This window comes from Hippocampus bargibanti, linkage group LG06 (assembly GCF_051943395.1).
Source record: "Hippocampus bargibanti isolate YZ-2025 linkage group LG06, ASM5194339v1, whole genome shotgun sequence".
NCBI lineage: Eukaryota > Metazoa > Chordata > Actinopteri > Syngnathiformes > Syngnathidae > Hippocampus > Hippocampus bargibanti.
Genome location: NC_142739.1, coordinates 3106580 through 3121205, shown reverse-complemented (window position 1 = coordinate 3121205; position 14626 = coordinate 3106580). Strand labels below are relative to the sequence as shown.

The 14626-nt window shown below is 41.5% G+C and overlaps 1 protein-coding gene across 1 annotated transcript; it reads left to right on the top strand.

Moving 5' to 3' along the window:
* Positions 1 to 7401: 7401 nt before the first annotated feature.
* tpbg (trophoblast glycoprotein) lies at positions 7402 to 12981 on the top strand. Its single transcript, XM_088998732.1, has 2 exons — positions 7402 to 8901; positions 12848 to 12981. Exons 1-2 carry the CDS (start codon positions 7805 to 7807, stop codon positions 12852 to 12854), a joined length of 1104 nt encoding a protein of 367 aa, XP_088854858.1. The 5' UTR covers positions 7402 to 7804; the 3' UTR covers positions 12855 to 12981.
* Positions 12982 to 14626: the final 1645 nt, after the last annotated feature.

Sequence of the window (14626 nt, the reverse complement as noted above, 5' to 3'; positions counted from 1 at the left end):
AACATAGACTGGTGAATTTTTTTATGAAAAACAACACAGATGGTCAAACTCAAACTGGTTGTGACTTGCGGGACGATATTCAGAGTTACAGTAAAGTACCCCGAAAGGAAATCAAACAGAGTCAAGATCAACTTGAGAAAAGCAATGAACCAAGTGCTGAAGAGACAGTAGAAACAGGCAATATTCATACAGAACAGGGAAGGAGGTTTCCTAAAAGACAAAAAAGGGCTCCAGAATATTTAAAGGAGTACATATGTAAAACTAAGTGTGATGATGACAAAACCGAAAATATTGACTATTTCTACAAGGTAACTTATGGTGTACCTAGGACTTTCAAAGAGGCTATGCAATCTGAAAAGTAAAAAATGTGGGCTACTGCAATGGGAGAGGAGATGGAATCCCTGACAGAAAATGAGACTCACTCTGACCCCGCTACCGAAGGGCAAACAAGCAGTGGGAGGTCGCTGGTTGTATACGGTGAAAGAAAACCAAGATGGATCTGAGATTTGTCAAGCCAGATTTGTGGCAAAAGGATTTGGTCAAGTGGAAGGAATTGACTACAGAGAGACATTTTCGCCGACAGCTAACATGACTTCCATTCGAGCACTGGTGCAGGTGGCTGTGCAGGAAGATCTTACCCTACACCAAATGGACGTGAAGACTGCATATCTCCATGCCCCAATGGACTGTGAATTATTTGTGGAGCAACCTGAAGGTATTGAGACCAGGTCACAAACAGGAGAACGTTTGGTATGTACGCTCAACAAATCACTGTATGGCTTAAAGCAGTCAGGGCGTAACTGGAACATGTTACAAAATAATCACCTCATAAAGATGGTTTTATACAAAATAATGCTGATATCTGTGTCTACTGCAGAGAATCCGAAAATGAGAGTCATTTGGTTAGTGTGGGTGGATGACTTAATCATAGCGGTGAGTAATGATACCCTACTCAGTGAAATAAAAGAAATGCTAAAAAGAAGGTTCAAAATGAAAGATATGGGTCCACTTAGATACTTCCTATGTATCGATTTTAAACAAAGTAAAGGAGAGATCAAGATAACTCAAAAGAAACACATAGAGAGAATATTGAGAACATTTGGAATGTCTCAGTGCAAAGTAATAAGCACCCCGTGTGAACAGAAATTGGACTTTAACAGTGAGGGTGAAGTTGTCAACTCATCAGGGTACAGAGAGATAGTGGGCAGCCTAATACTATACAAATGACATGTACCAGACCCGATTTAAGCTGGGTTGTTAGCAAACTCTCACAACACCTAGCTGAACCAAGACAGCAGCATTGGACTGCAGTTAAACACTTGCTAAAATATTTAAAACATACTACAGATCAAGAGCTTAATTTCAGAAAATGTGAAGACAAGTTAAAACTAGAGGGATTTGTGATGCTGATTTGGCTGCCGATATAAATGACAGGAGGAGCACAACCGGATATTGTTTTAGCCTAACGAAGGAAGGTCCAGCTATATCATGGAAAAGTAGAAAACAGCCAACTGTGGAGTTATAAACCTGTGAACCTGAGTATATGGCACTGGCGGCCACAATTCAAGAAAGTATGTACCTTGTCCAATTATTAAAAGGGATAGACAGCCGTAACCGCCACGTACCAGTAAAAATATATGAGGACAATCAGGGGGCAATAGCTTTGTCCAAAAACCCAGTGTGTAGGCAGAGAAGCAAACACGTAGATACTAAATATCATTTTGTACGTTCTGCGCACACTGAGGGGAAAATATCTGTAAAATATTGTCAGACAGAAAACATGGTTGCGGATGTTTTTACTAAGGCGGTGACAAAAGTGAAATTTGAAAGATTCAAGAGATATTTGTTTGGAGAAATGTGAATATTTTGAAGCTTGCAGAGTGTTGCAAATATATAGGATGTTTTTATTTTTACAACAATGTATTTCTTGTTTCAATGTTTTTTGTGTTTTTCTTTTGTTTGCTGCATGAATTTGTGAATATGTCTTTGAGTGGGAGTGTTGAGTGTGCGAGTATAAATGTGTGTGTGAGGCAAAGACGTGATTAGGGAAATTTCACTGATTGATGTCACCTGTGAAACGAGCTGATCATGTGATACCCGGAAATTGTAAGGCCTTTTAAAGAGCATGCGCAGAATAAAAAGTTTGTCGAGTTCCCAGACCAATGATTGATACGGCTGTGCATCATTATTCTCTCGTGAGTACTTTGCAATCGTTACGAAAAGCTACCATTTTGGTTACTGTTAAAACGCTAGGACTGCTGCCAGAATGACTAGCGCAACAGTTTGAATGTTCTCCCCAGGGATTTTTGGGTTTTCTCTAGGTACGCTGGTTTCCTCCCACATTTCCAAAAATATGCATGGCAGGCTTATTGGACACTCAAAATTGTCCCAAGGAGGGTAAATGGATCGGAAAATGGATGGATGGAAATTCTACATGGAGAGAACGTCCAGCAGATGGTGATAGTGATAGGCTTGCTTACTTGCCGCTCGTGCCTGCACGTCCCCACTGCTTGGACTGAATTTATTTGGTAGGGAGCAGTGTAAAGTACCTGATGGGATGTGCTGATATGAATTGTGGACGCATTACTAATTCTGATATTGATATGGACCTTGGATGATTTGACTATACAATAGAAGCTATAAAGAAAATGTGACGCTGTTATATGATTACAACATGAGACTCACCGTGAATAGGAGTATAGGACTGAGAGTAGGAACTTTGAATGTAGGAACAATGAGAGCTAAAGATAGAGAGCTGGTTGACATGATGCAGAGGAGGAAGGTAGACATAGGATCAAGAATGAGTATATCAGAGGGACATCTCATATACGTTTTGGAAAGAAAGTCAGAGAGGCCAGACTGAGATGGTTTGGACATGTCCAGAGGAGTGAGAGTGAATATATTGGGAGAAGGATACTGAGCCTTAAACTGCCTGGCAGAATCCCGAAAGGAAGTCCTACGACAGTGGTTCTCAAACTGGGTTCGATCGAACCCTAGGGGTTCGGTGAGTCGGTCTCAAGGAGTCAATGGATCCTCCGCCGCAGAGATCCACCCCTCAGTCTCGTCTGCAGTTAGTGGGCATAGTCATTGAAAGAAGGTTTCGGTGAATGAGCATATGAAACTGGTGGGGTTCCGTGCCTCCAATAAGATTAAGAGCCCCTGTCTTAAGGGGAGGGTTATGGATGTTGTCAAAGAGGACATGAAGGTAGCCGGTGTGAGAGAGGAGGATAAACAAAACAGGGTTAGATGGAGGACACTGATTCGTTGTGTTGGACTTCCTGATACGTCATATCCTGCCTTCCTTTACATGATGGCACATCCTATTACGTCTCATCCTATTATGTCCGTCTTATAAATGCTCTCCCAGCGGTCTTTCGCGCTTCTTCCTCCTTCCTCTTTCTTCTTCTTCTTTCTTCCACTCCTCGGCCGACACCCCACGATGCCCTGCTGTCTACTAGATTAAACTAACTTATTCTGTTCGACACCTGGCTTACTGCTGATTTAACCATCCTCTGCCATCAACACCCTGAGAAGCCATGGACCAGGGACAAACGATCACTTTCAACCCATTAGAAGTCACTTTGACGAGGAAGAAGAGGGAGGAAGGACAGCCTGGAGAGCAGTGTTACCTGTGGTCTGTCGAAAACCGACATCTACCACGGCTTAACAAAAAACCCCTCAAAATATCCTTCATGGATCTGGCTGAGTGAACTTTTATCCTCTTTCCACCTGTTTGCTGTCTCGCCGCATAACAATTGGTGGCAGTGGTGGGATAGTTTCGCCCTGCATGAAGAAGGTGGGATCGTTACGCCTTACTGAAGTGGAAAAGATAAGAGGAAGCAGAGCTGAAGAAGGTGGGATGAGGATGAAGTCGTGCAGTACGTGCCAACCAAACTGGACTGGAGAGTTCTGAAGGGGATCAAGGAATCCAGGAGCTTGATTTGCCCCAAGAAGATTCCGTTCTTCTTTTCCATGAGGCGTCTGACAGTTGCCAAGCCAAGGATGGAACTGAGCAGAGTGAGATGGAACCAGTGGTGAAGCCTAAGACTCAGACAGTGAGTACAAGCAGAGCTCAACTTGATGAGGAATTGGTGAAAGAAATCAGAAATTTCATGCAATATTCTCAACATAGACAGGGGATGTTGATTGAACAGATCAACCAATTAAGAGAACAGATGCACCACAACAAGCAAGAATGGACATTTGATAGTCGATCGAGTCAACATTATCCTCCTCTAAAACCACAACCGCAAAACACTGACCCTTGAACTTCCAGGCCAACAAACTTTCCTCCGGCACAAGAAACTCCCATGTTGGGTTACCTACCATATGCCCAACCACAGTTTTCCTCATCCAAGACAAGCTGCAATTCCCATGGTTTCTGAACCCAGAATTCCGGAAAGAAATGGAAGATGCAGAACGTCAGAAGCTGGAAGAGGATCTCCAGCGAGAAAAACAGCAATAATTTATCAGGGAGTGATTGGCACCCTGGACAGAAGGTGTTAATATTGTTACCTACGGGACCAAGTAAGCTACTGCCAAATTGGCAGGGCCCATACACTGTGACTAGGAGAATAGGACCTGTCATATATGAGATTCTCTGCCCTGACAAACAAAAGAAAAATGTTATTGCTGATTATTGGACAAGAATGTCTGAACTCTGAGGAGAGGGTGTGAATGATGTCATGATGTCAAAAGAAATGAAAGGAAAAGAAGACTATCATCAACATGCCAATCACACACACACAATTAATACAATGTCAATGACAGAAAGTGGTAAACTGTCATGATGTCAAAAGAATTGTTAATGTTTTTAATATTTGTTAATTGTTTCTGGATTTTGGATGGGAGAAAGGTGCACATTTCTCCTCATCCAAAACAATAGAGTCGGGTGACTGCTAATTGTCTCTGAGAAGGTGATTGCAACCACCTGGGAATGGCCAATTGCCGCTGTGACCTGATTGGCCAGAAGCTCATGTGAACCACCTTTAAAACCAGACTGAGGAAGTCACTTCGATGAGTAAGAAGAGGGAGAAAGGACAGCCTGGAGAGCAGTGTCACCTGTGGTCTACCGAAAACTCACATCCACCACGACTTCAAATAAAGAGAATTCAAAATATCCTTCCTGGATCTGGCTGAGTGAACTTTTATCATTTTTTCTACCTGCTTGCTGTCATAAAGATAACAACTTCACTCGGTTGAGTAAAAGAACAAGACTGCATTTCAATTCAAGCGAGCTCGTTGTAGCACAATTGGACTCTACACAACATCCCAAATTATGAGACAGATTTAGCATGGGTTTTATGCAATGAACACTACTATGTCCTTGGCTTTTTTTGTGAACTATGAGACTACCACAAAAAACAACACCAACAACAACAAAAAACAAGTCAGCACACTCGTGTGATTCTGTTCAGGAGGAGCGGTGTTTAAAATGGCATTAGCTTTCCCCATTCATTTCAACAGACCCACTCCAATGGATTCCACCTCGGGTGGCACAACGGTGATCGACCGATGAGCATGTTGGCCTTACAATACACAGGTGAAGGGTTTGATTACGGTTATGCCTTTCCTGTGAGGAGTTTGTATGGTTTCCACGTGCCCGTTTCTCTGGTTACTCTTCCGGTTTTTATTCAACATAAAATTAAATTTTGATTGCTGAAAATGTATTTTTACGTTTTTGTTTTTGCAGACTTCTGAAATGGCCTTGGCCACCCCAAGGCCATTTCAGAAAAATCTAGCTCCCGTAGTAGTGTCGGTGAGTATATGCTTAGAACAGAGGTCCCCGGGCTGCGGACCGGAATCGGTCTGTGGGTCATTTGGGCCGCGCAGAAAGAATAATTTACATAATTTACGTTTTATCAGGGGTCCCACTGATTCAGTTGTAGTGAGTTGTATTTTTCATGCGCTTTGTACTTGTTTTTGTGGTGTATCTTATTTTGAAGGCACATTTAAACATTACCATGGTGACCATAGAGCATTTATGGGCAGAGAAGATGTTACATATATTGTTGCCGCGATGTTACCAGGACTCTGCTAATAAAGTTGTATAAAAATACACAATGGATTCACATTTATTATTATATTTAAAAGAAAGAAAAAACAATTTTCATGCCTGTCGTATCATTTTATTTTGTTGTATTTATCCGCCGGTCTGTGTAAATATTGTCTGACATTAAATCGGTCCATGGCGCAAAAAAAGGTTGAGGACCACTGGCTTAGAAGATATTCAAGTACATGTACCTCTATGTCAGGGGTCGGGAACCTTTTTGACTAAGAGAGCCATAAAAGTAAAATATTTAGAAATGTTTTTCAGTGAGAGCCACACACACACATACGCACTCGCATGCAAACACGCATGTAATTTCAACAAAATGTCAGAATGTATTATGTAAAATAACTTTGTGTTAATACTCGCCATTAATAGGAATGTTTTTCCGTTCCTCATGATTAGTAAAAAAAAAATAAAATAAAATAAAAAAAAAAAAAAAAAAAACAGCCAAATGATCGGGATGAAAGTCAACTTGCCGGGTCCATAGGCAAAGCTGCTGCTAGCTAGCCTGCACAGTGCTCATTTGCTTGCACACTTGCTTTCTGCTGTCTCTCACAGAATTATATTGATGGTAACATTAGCATGGGGCTTGTCATAGTGCCACTGACATTCGACTGTTTCATAGATTGTATTGTTTCATTGCAAATTAGAATCATAACCTTTTCTCTTCACAAAGGTGAATCCTCAGGTGCATTCAGCCTGAAGTGTACTCATTGTTTTACTTGTCGGGCTTATTTATAGGGGCATTTACCTGTTTCAACATGACAGCCAGTATCATCTGATCAAAATTGCGCTTTCCGCCAACCTCGGTCAGTGTCATTCAATCAAAATTGCGCTTTCCGCCAACTGCAGCCCCAACAAGAAACGAAAAAGTGAGAATATGTATTTAGTTTTATCGGCGAGCCATATGCAATCATCAAAAGAGCCATAAATGGCTCGCGAGCCATAGGTTCCCGACCCCTGCTCTATGTTGTTTAAAGCTTTACAAAACACCATTTAAAAACACCAAGATGAGCATGACTGTTTTCGACCCGGTGCGCAATGCCATCACCAGGTGGTGGCCATGGTCAAATATGTAGTACGTACTATGACACTAAACTTGTGAACTTTTATTGAACCAAATAAGGCAACTGACAACAGTTTCTCACAGCCATGGCGACCTGATTGCGGGCAGAAGGGCAAAGCAAGTCAGAATACAAGTATAAAAACTACCAATTCAATAAATTAAATGTATTCGACACTGGATAAATATGGTTCTGTGAGACTCGACGAATTCCACCACGTAAGCACCCCCCTCAGAGGATTATGATGGTATAGTCCACCCTCGTAGCGGTGCTGTTGTGTTTGGATTCTCCCTCCTTGGTTTCTCACCAGGTTACCGAGCGACAACCTCCAATTTTCCGCCTGACAGCAAGGAATATAAAAAAACACTATCCGGGGACCGTAGACAAAGTGCATTGTTGTTTTTGGCACGGTTCAATTTATTTTCACCAAGTTTGACTTTTGAATAACTGACGTGTTTATTTGTATTTTAAACCCTGCACGTTCACGTTGGCATTTGGGGAATTAACGAAGCGAAGAAGTTTGTGTACTTGACTACCTTCCGTCCTCGAGGAAATGAAGACATCAGTAAAGATGGTTTGGGGGTAGATTCATGGCGTTTGAGTTTGAAGTGGAACCGATCAAGGTGGGGAAAAACTTCACTCGGAAGTGACTGTTCCGGACTGACGTTGCGTGCAGTGTCCATAACAGATGGCAAAAGACAAGATGCGCCTGTTGTGCACAACGTGCTGGCATCAAAGCAAAGGAATTCGAATGAATGCATTCGTGTACGGTGTGGTTCAGTTATTTTTGCTTCTTGCTGTAATACTGTCCTGCCAGGGCTGCCCGGAAAAATGCGCCTGTTCCTCACAAACAGTAAAATGTAAAAACCAGGATTTGGATGCAATTCCAAATTTCATACCTGTCAATTCCAAGTTTCTTTCAATCACGGGAAACAACATTTCGAGCATCAACGAGGACTCTTTTCCTAGCGACCTGGAATTATTAACAGATCTTGATCTCAGTGACAACGAGATGGAGACTGTGGAGGCAACTGTGTTTCATAACTTGCCAAACCTGGAACGGCTGGATTTGAGCAATAATAAAATCCAAACGTTCAGCGAATGGGCTTTTCCAAATGACAACAAATTGCAGGTGTTGAACCTCAGTAGGTCTTTTCACAACAATTACTCTGTCAATGGGACACTGAATATCCTAGAGAATGGAAACTTCCCCCAGCTGTCAGTTTTGGATTTGTCCAACAATGATCTTGTGTTTCTGCCAGATGATTTATTTGCAAGTTTATCCACCCTGGTGAAGCTCAACTTGCAGAATAGCTCCATCATCTCCATCCCCGATGGGATACGAACGTTGATGCAACTGCAAGAACTTGATCTGAGGCACAATCATCTCAGGAATGTTCCTTCCACATTTCTGGTTGAGTTCAACTTGATGTCAGACCTGCATATTCGTTTACTAGGGAATCCCTGGCGTTGTGACTGTTCTATTGATGACTTCTTGGTGTGGCTGAAGAACTCCACTCAGGTCACGGACATGAAGAACCTTACCTGTGCAGACCCTGAGTATTTGAGGCGACAGCCACTATTGCAGGTACAGCAGTCCCAGCTGAAGTGTTCGGGCAACATGGAAGGCGTGCTGGAGACTTCGTATGTTTTCCTGGGGTTGGTGCTGGCACTGATTGGTGTCATATTCCTGTTGGTGCTCTACCTGAACCGCAAAGGCATCAAGCGCTGGATGTACAACATCCGGGATGCTTGTAGGGACCACATGGAGGGATATCATTACAGGTATGAAATAAACTCTGACCCACGTTTGGCCAATCTGAGCATCAATTCAGATGTGTGAGCAAGAATTTGGCTATATTCCAGGATCCCCAGTGACACATTAATATGACTTCATATCACTGAAGGTCGCATGAGTCTTCCTGCCCCCTTTGTCGTGGCTCCCAATGAACCTTTTTACCAACTCAGTTGTTCAAATGTGGCTGCATGTTCTGTATCCCGCAGCTCTGCACTGATAGAGACTAGTGATCTTTTTCCTTACATGTGTGACCATTGCATGGACAATCAGTCACGTGACGATGGTGAAAAGACTGGTCAAGTTTACTCTGCCTGAAGGTCAAACAAATAAACACAATGACTTTTATTAACAAAATGACAGAATAATCCATCCTCTACTGATCGTTGCATCCTTCTACTTATGTCTCTGCTGAAGAGAAATGATCTTAAGATTGTCTGTTTTTTTTCTCTCTGTTTAATATATGAACTTGTGAATCGTTGTATTTGTTTGTCTGATTATAGTGCACTTTTTACAAATTTATTAGATGAATAGGACTAATTTTCCTTGTGAAAATGTTCAGCTCAATAAAATTCATCTGAAATGCTTGTATTCACATTGACTGAGGGCCTTTTAATCATCAGAGCAGAAATTGGCAAACAAATGAATTTGTAGCTATGCACACGTACACCAGGTGTGCATCCAGCACCCCTAAATTCCATTTAACACGACTACCACTTGTGATTCGTAATACATTGTAGTCGTTCAATTTTTAGTTTGATTCAACTTTGTCATTTATGCATGCACTGTTGATAAGCTTTCCCCTAGTGCTAACAGCACCGTTCATCTGCACTTTTGTGGCTTGTTTGAATCAAAATGGCTATTTTTACGATTCAAGTGTATGATGCTGCATTAAAATTGAAAATGTGTTACGCTGGATGTTTATTGTGCCCTCACAGATTTAGTCCTGCAATTTTTTTCCTTCTCAGTTTTTGCCTCGTCTGTTGAGTAAGGTGGCCTTGAACAAACTAGCATTTTTAAAAACTCTGACCCGAGTGACTTCTCATTAATGGGATCCATATTCCTGCTGTGATACACAAACAAGGTCAGCAGAGCCAGTAGTGAATAAACTTGTGTAATATAAACTACCTCATGAATATTTACCTGAGGATTCACTGATTAAAATCAAAGTATGAAAAGACTAAGCAAAGGTGAAAACAGGACCCAAAATGATCCAATGGTGGGTCTCCGGAAGTTGAGTGTGGAATGACGACAAGTATGCTATCTCCTACCCAATCTGCTTCCTGCTATGAAATCTGACATAAATCCAAGGCTTGATTCTAAATGCACCCCTGTCTACCCTCTTAAAAATATAGGTTTTGCTGCAGCCAGTCGACAATTTTTAAATGCAGAGGCTTTCACTGACAAAGTCTCTCATTCATCAATTTCCTTATACCCCAGTGGTCACCTCAAATACTAGAAAAGATCCAAACCATTTCTTGGCACATTTAAAGGACAACAGACGTCACTTTTTGTTTCTTAACTGACATCAGAAAAACGTTTTATAGCATCTAAAATACCAAAAACACGCAGTATGATATTTTTATTCAAATGCAAAACACCAATAAAAATGACTTAGTGTCCAAAATCTGCAAAAAAAAGAGCTGCAAATTGTGCATTTTCAGAAAGTCCCGCCCCCAGTTCGTGACGTCACGCCAAGACGTCTTGCATTGCTGCAGAATCAAAACAATGGCTTCAGATTCGGAGAATATGCTTTCTTGTTACACATGCAGTTATGAATATGATTCAAATAGTTCTGAAGAAGAAAGCATACATGTTTGCAATCGATTAAAGAATTTATTCCGTGCCATTATGAGGCAAAATTGAGGGAAAATTTCTCACCGAAAAAGAGGCACAAATGGCGACCTCCTGTGGCCACCTCTGTTTCCACAGGCTGATAAATTCCTTATATGGAGCTTGGTCGCCCTCTTCTGGCGCCTTTTGGGTGCAACACAAGGTCCCCAAACCAAACAAGTACAGTGGTACCTCGGTTCTCGAACGCCTCACAGTTCGAACAAATCGGTGTACATCAAAAACATTGACGTTATGGAAGGACCGCTACAATGCGTCTTTTTTCGGTCAGGGGCGTTCCTTTGGTGACGTCACGTACGGACTCGTCACCAATTCAAAAACAAGACTTCCTGAATATTCAGCGCGAGTCTTAAAACGGAAAATATAGATACAATATGCGGTGGAATCTTATTAAAATACGCTCAGCAGAAGTCATTTGAAGCCATTTTACAAATTATGGACACAACTTGTCCGGAGATGTTGTGTTGGCTTCAAATGGTCGCTTCAAATGACTTCTACTGAGCGTATTTTACAAAGATTCCACCGCATATAGCTATATTTTACGTTTTAAGACTCGCGCTGAATATTCCGGAAGTCTTGTTTTTGAGTTGGTGAAGAGTCCTCACCCTACGTCACTGAAGGAACGCCCCTCAGCGAGAAAGGACACACCTTGCATCACCTCAATGCATTTTGCAATACTTGGTTTGGTCTGAAAACTTCGTGTTGATCCGTGTTGAGGGCGAAATTAGAAGGAAAACCCATAAATAACGCGATGGTGAATCCTTGTTTGTGGCACCGAGCATCTATTTGATATTCACTGACAAAGGACTTAATCAGCCCGTTTCCACTGAGCTTTCCACGGTGCTTTGTCGCCCTCTTCTGCCTCTTTTCGGTCACCCCCGATGACACACATTTGGTGCTACATTTCCCCCCTCAAAATGACACAGAATAAATTCTTTAATAGATTGCAGACATGGATGCTTTCTTCTTCAGAACTATTTGAATCATATTCATAACTGGATGCGGAACAAGAAAGCATATTCTCCGAATCTGAAGCCATTGTTTTGATTCTCGAGCAAGGCAAGACGTCTTGCCGTGACACCACGAACATGGGGGCGGGACCTTCTGAAACTGGCCACTTACGTTTGTTTGTGAGGAACAGTACGTTTTAGACACTTTAAGTCATTTTTATTGGTGTTTTGCATTTGACTAAAAGTATCATACTGCGTGTTTTGGGTATTTTAGATGCTATAAAACGTTTTTATGATGTCAGTTAGGAAACAAAAAAGTGACGTCGGTTGTCCTTTAAATGAAGGCAAACTGCTTGCAAGATTCTAGTGGGGCACAGAGTGGTATTGTGGAAAATTAAGGCAGTTTTATGCCTGAAAAAAGAACACTATCTAAATGTGTTTTCTATCACCGTTTATTACATCACTTGAAGTTTTTACTCCTGCAAAGTATGATTTGAATTTATAATTCTAATGACACACACATTATTAAGTCTCATTATAGTTCCCATTGCAGTCAAAGTGAAAGAAAGGAAGGAGTAAAAAAAGCCTTGATTGTTCTTTGCTTGTTGAGGAGTCCCCACAGATAATTATTTTCCGCTCATCTAGTAACCAGTCTGGCGTGGCATGTAATAAACCTGCAACACTGTGGCTCAGGCCAAAATTCCCCTCACGCCTTGCCTGTCAGGCTTATGTCTCCGCTGTTGCTTACCAGGCCTGTACACTGTAAATTTGTTATTGCATTTTCAGTTGAACACTTCCCATCTTGTCAAACTCTTGGGAGGCATTCGTCGGCGAAAAACAGTAGAGGGATTGCATTTGTGAAAGGATTTGCACCGGCGTGAATGTGCTTTCCTCAATTGTTTCTGGCACTCTAGCTGTTTGAACAGCTGTGACTTTAAAGCTTCATTTCATCCACCCCAAAGTTAAAGACTATTATTCACAAGCACTTATTTTTTTCCATTGTGGTCTCTCAATTGCTGTTCATTCATTCTGAAAATATATGGCCTCCTCTCGCTGTCATTTCCCCAAAGCGAGCCTTCTGCAGCACCGCCTCCCAAGGGGTAAATACATAAAGATGATTACAATGTTTCCACAGAGACTAACATAAGGACTCCTCCACGTACACATCCATGTAAAGCAGAGATTTTTGCCCAACCACGCCTCAAGCAGTGCTTGGCAGCACCTTGTAACGACAGTGGAAACAACGATTGAATGTTCTCGGGAGGTGGAAGAAGAAAACAAGTGAGCGCTTTCTGATGTATCATCCCAGTTCACACACCTTCACCGGTTCGGTCATTGACCCTTTTGTGCTTGTTAGCAGTAGTCTCCAAACACAGTCAACATCTAAATAGCCAGCCATTGACTTATGATCGAAGCTCTTGTCCTGGGCAGCATCTCCCTGGACTCGTAGCTGTCAAAGCTGCTGCCTTGAGCTCATTTGCAGACAAGAGAGCTGATGCATATTTTTGCCACTTAAACACAGACTTTGCCAATAGCAGAAGCCCAATGTGGCCAACGTTGTCAATGCAAATATGTGGATTGTCCTCCGCACATTTTATTCAGAACCATCTTTATTGGCCAAAGATATCAGAACAAACATTCTCTGGTATTTTGAGCAACACTGTCATGACAGCAACAAGCAACTTTAACTTAAAGAACACAAAACTACCAAAAGTCATGAAGCATTGTGGGGATGTCACAACTGGGATTATTCTGAACAATGAATGCTGTGCAAATGAGGAGTGTCATCAAGCAATATTCATCAAGCCGTGCAGTAATTTTGATACGATTTTTCAAATAACGCAGGAAGTTCTGTATCCATCCAATCATGTGAAACAGGAATCAACAGTAGTTATAATATATAATAATAATAATAATTATATATATATATATATATATAACTGTAATAGATATAGAGAAAATGCAACAATAACAAACACAGTGATGTGAGAAGTTAGCCACTTTTTGCAAAATGCTTACCATGGAATTTCTGAGTCAACTGTTTAGGAGATTAATGTGTAGGTAGGGGGAGGCTGCAATTGGAATGTCTGCTGGTTTTCGTATGCATTGGTTGATAGCACCTGCCTGTGGGATGGAGCTGGAAGTCTTTGTTGGTCACTGGGTTGAGGATGGTCCCATAAAATGTTGCCTGCCCATGAACATATTGACAGTCGTAAAAGTCTTTTGCAGTCAGATTTAGTCTTTCTTTGTGGCAGTGGTCCATTAATTGCTATATGAAAAAAGTGTCTGCTCTGATTAGCTGTTAGCTAGGAACCGCACGAGATAGAAGCACACTATTAACAGAACAATGGAAAAATAAAATGGCATTATCTTGGATATTTAGCTCAGCATATTTTTTTTGTTTGTTTCTTTTTTTTTTTTTTTGTGTTTTGTTTTTGTGTGAATGTATTGATTGTGCTTGTTTTACATGGGTTTGCAAGCACGTGTTGAACTGCTTGGAAGAAAAATGATCGAATTTCATTGTACAGAATAAGTGGGCGGCCAATTTGACATTCCAACCCATAATGACGTGTCACCAACAAAAGCCCCTTGAACCAACAATACTGTGCCCTACTAACAGTTATTTTAGCTCAGCCACATTTAATATTCCAGTGCTCTTTCCTTATGTTGAGAGACGGACTGGCAGGCCATTAGATTGCCAGGGAGAGCCATAAATGCATTCACTACACAGCAATGGTCTGCTGCTCCGCAAACACCTGGCAAGTTGCCTCAGTGAATGACCTTTCCATTTGAAAAAGGCAGTCTTAGGCTGCCAATAAACAGCAAACAAAAGTCGGGGAATTACGACGCAAGGATTTTCATCACTCTGGTATAAATGCGCCCGAGGACAAATACTTTTTGGATTTTGGAGAAA

Bases quoted from the DNA above. Each gene is read 5' to 3' on its own strand.
- tpbg (XM_088998732.1), top strand. From the start codon at position 7,805: ATGGCAAAAGACAAGATGCGCCTGTTGTGCACAACGTGCTGGCATCAA.